The 3804-nt window shown below is 44.4% G+C and overlaps 1 protein-coding gene across 1 annotated transcript; it reads left to right on the plus strand.

Moving 5' to 3' along the window:
• Positions 1–2325: 2325 nt before the first annotated feature.
• On the plus strand, positions 2326–2949 carry LOC115748499 (protein DMP2-like). Its single transcript, XM_030685002.1, has one exon. It carries the CDS (start codon positions 2326–2328, stop codon positions 2947–2949), a length of 624 nt encoding a protein of 207 aa, XP_030540862.1.
• The last annotated feature ends 855 nt before the right edge of the window (positions 2950–3804 follow it).

Here is a 3804-nt window from a genome sequence, read left to right on the forward strand (position 1 = left end):
CGTTTGACGTGGATTTTTTGCTTAATTTTTCATCCGACATGGAATATTCAAAAATAAACAAAAGTCCCACGTGGATTTTAATCATTATTTCAATTTCCCTATTTTATCTTTGTTTTTTTCTATGCTGATGAGAGTCACCGGCGACTCTTGCTGGCTGCGAAGGCCTTTGCTAGCTGTTGGCGGGGCCGTGAAGGCCCTCGCCTAGATCTAGTGAGGGCCTTCGCGCCCTTCCCCGCAGCCAGCAAGGCCCCGATCGTCTTGCCTAGGGCCGGCGGACGGGCGACGCCTTTGTGGCCGGCGAGGGTTGTCAGTAACCTAGGTCGGCACGAAAACAAGTAAATAAAAAAGGAAAAATAAAATAAAAATAACACAACATTACAAAAAAGCATAAAAATTCACAAAAAATGTCCACGTCAGATTTTTTGGCGTCCACATTGGATTTCTGATGAGGAAAATTGCCAATGGTACTTAAGTGATCGATTTTTTAAACTTGTGACACTTAATTGAGCAAAAGAAAAAAAAAGTTATGCTACTCAAGTGAGTATCGAACGAAAGTTATGGCACTTCAATTGTTCTTATGACGTTTATATTTTATGAATACTTGCACGTTGACAGGCATAAATATGGTACAAGTGGCATATACTCTTACAAATTTATATCTTAATGTCATTATAAGAAGATTTCTTTACGTCATGTGGCAAGAAAGACGGGCCTGTAGTTTTTCTCACGGTTGATGTTTATAGTATTAATTTGTGTCGCATTCCCCTGGAAAGGGATGAGAAAGGAATCCTTTCCTTGAGGGTATCTCATGAAAGCGAACCCATTTGTTTGTCGTCTCGGTCTGGGATAATATCATGCCGAAAGTCCATTTGGAAGTAACACCGTGGGACAAGAAAAAGTTCTTTTTGGCCTCCTCCTTTTGTCCTCCTTCCACATGATGAGGAAGTTAGCAAAGGCCCTTAGCGGAATCTTTGATCTAAGCCATAACTACTCCGCATTTTTCTTGATTTAAGGTCCAAGGTTAGCGAAATCGACATTGTCCGGTAATTCTAACAGCAGACCGGCAAACTGTAATTCATCACATCCTCAAGTACGAATGGCCGTGCCCCTGGGGAAGATGGCCAACGCGAGAAGTGCTGGACTAACCATGCTTGGTGGTACAATTGGAAACACTTCAACAAAAAATAAATAAATAAAAACTAAAAGGTTTACGCATTCTTCCAACCATTTTTATTTCATGCGTTTGAACACGGATACCACATCATGTTCGCATTTAGTTAAGTCTGTACGTGGATAATATCCGTACTTTGTAATTCACCAATTAAAGGTACGGTCGGAGAAAATTTCCTCCGAGAAGGATGGAGGATAAATATGTCAAGAACTAGAATAAAAGTGACTAGATCAAGATGCACGTCCACCAAACATATGAAGGGTTGCATGGGAAATTGTGTGAATTTAAAGATTGACGGTGGTTGCACATGTACGCAGTGCATGCGACAACTTGCCCATAAGATAGAAACATAAGAAGGGTTTTAGGAAGATTCAAGTGGGTCCAATCATTTTGGTAATTAATCTTCCATAAAAGAGAAGGTTATAGTCATGCCAGCGTGTTCTTGACCTCATTGAAGCCCATTGACGTTATATGTTTTTCTATCTATAGTTTTCTCCATTGCCATTGGATAAAATTCCTTCAAACCAATGCTTATTGTAGTTGATGGTTACAAGATATATGAACATCAGCCGCATGCAAATTTAAGCTAAAAATATAAAGTGAGCAATCCCCGTGTTGGCAATCTACTAATCGGAGACATGTTTGAAGGAAATTTCCTTTATACATAATGTGCTTTGGTTAGTTAGGTTTGACGATACTTGTAAGGGCCAAAAACGTATAGTTTGGTGTTAGGTAGTATTCGAAATTGGACGTAGTATCGATTGGGATTTAGTTACTATAGAAAGCAGGACTCCTAATTACGTTTTCTCGTCGCAAGTCAATGTTGTCATTCATTCGTGGTGGATTATCACTTGCTTAATCTAACTTCTCCTCTCTTCTCACATTCGTCAACTTCCCAAGACGTGATGAAAGAACCATTGCTCTTAATTAGATTTGACTGGGACGGAAATTGGCGAAGTCTCTAAGAATGGAACGCAAAAGCCTTTCCCACTCTTAAAATATGGCAAATTCACATGATCTTTCGTACAAGTAACTTCCTCTTCCTCTTCCCCAGCGTCTATCCACATATAAATCCCCCATAATCAGCGTTTGCTTCAAGAAACGCAAACACAACACTCCATAAAAACCCCAGTTAATTAGCATTTTCCGAGAAAATGGGCAACAAAAGCTCTTCAAAATCCAAGACCGATTCCGGGCAAACAAGCACCACCAAGAAGGACAAACTCCACGGACTAGGCAACGTCATTAGGCTCCTCCCGACCGGGACCGTCTTCTTGTTCCAATTCCTCAACCCTGTCTTGACCAACAACGGCAAGTGCCATGCCGCCAACAAGTACCTTAGTGCCGTTCTAATTGGACTCTGCGGCCTCTCGTGTAGTTTGGCTTGCTTCACCGACAGCTACAAGGGGAAGTTCGGGCTGACCTACTACGGGGTGGCCACGCCCAAGGGCCTCTGGCCAGGCTCAAGCTCCGTGGACCTGTCGGGGCATAAGCTTCGGTTCGGAGACTTCGTCCACGCTTTCATGTCGGTGCTTATATTCGCCGTTCTGGTGTTGTTGGACACGAACACCATGAGGTGCTTCTATCCGTCTTTCGAGCATACGCAGAATACTTTGATCATGGTTTTGCCACCCGTGACGGGCACGATCTCGAGTGTGGTGTTCGCGTTGTTCCCGACCAAACGCCACGGGATTGGGTATCCCTCGAGTGAGAGTAAGGCTGCCTCAGAGACCAAGACTACCTCAGAGACTAGTACTACCTCGGAGAGCAAAGCCTAGGAAGCGTGATGATAAACATAAAGTACATATGCATGATCTAAAGTAAAAACATGCATATCACCAAAGACTTGCATCAACGACTTCTCATGTTAGACTCGTGTGCTCAACGAGGAGTATGTAATTAAGATTGTACGTACTTGTCACCGTAGGTCTTACATTTTATTGGTGATGAATGATTGCTCAACTAGGAATCAATAAATTTGTGGATGTGTTTTTGCGAGTCTGCTGTCACGGATGGAATCACTGTGCACGACACAGAGCTAACCTCAAACAAGAGCCATGATCATGCCTCCGCCCCCAGACCCTCGGCGTCGGCAACTTCGCCGCCGTCTTCATTGGCCCAACCTCGAGCACCCAACGCTTTTGTATCTCCCTCTGTGTCCCTCTCTACATCGTCCAGCCCAGGCCCTGCCATGGGTGACTGAGGCTGGGTGGCCACTGCGTGGGGGGTCGCAACCCCAGAACCCTCGTCTGTCCTCTTTGAAAACAGAGGAGGGGAGATTGAGGCCTCATTGGCCTCAGACGACGCGAGATTTGGCCACAATGGCGACGCCGGGATGGTCACCAAGCCTCGAACAGAGGAGGGGGATCCAGAGAGCAGAGGCGGGGACGGGCGCCGCCAGCGCGAGGTAGTGGGTAGACCTCAAGTCCGGCAGGTGAACAATGTATAAGTAGATGAAAGTGACATGCTCTAAAATTCTCACGTAACCTTTCGACGGGAAATAAACATACGATTGAGGAAAGATTGGTCTTTAAGCGATTTTGGCGGTTGGTGACGGAAGTCTATTCGTGTTAAGGAAAGACTATCTCTAAGGCATATTCTTGAGTGTTTCATCCGTCATAATTGTTTAATAT

This window comes from Rhodamnia argentea, chromosome 6, assembly GCF_020921035.1.
Source record: "Rhodamnia argentea isolate NSW1041297 chromosome 6, ASM2092103v1, whole genome shotgun sequence".
In the NCBI taxonomy this organism is placed as follows: Eukaryota; Viridiplantae; Streptophyta; class Magnoliopsida; order Myrtales; family Myrtaceae; genus Rhodamnia; species Rhodamnia argentea.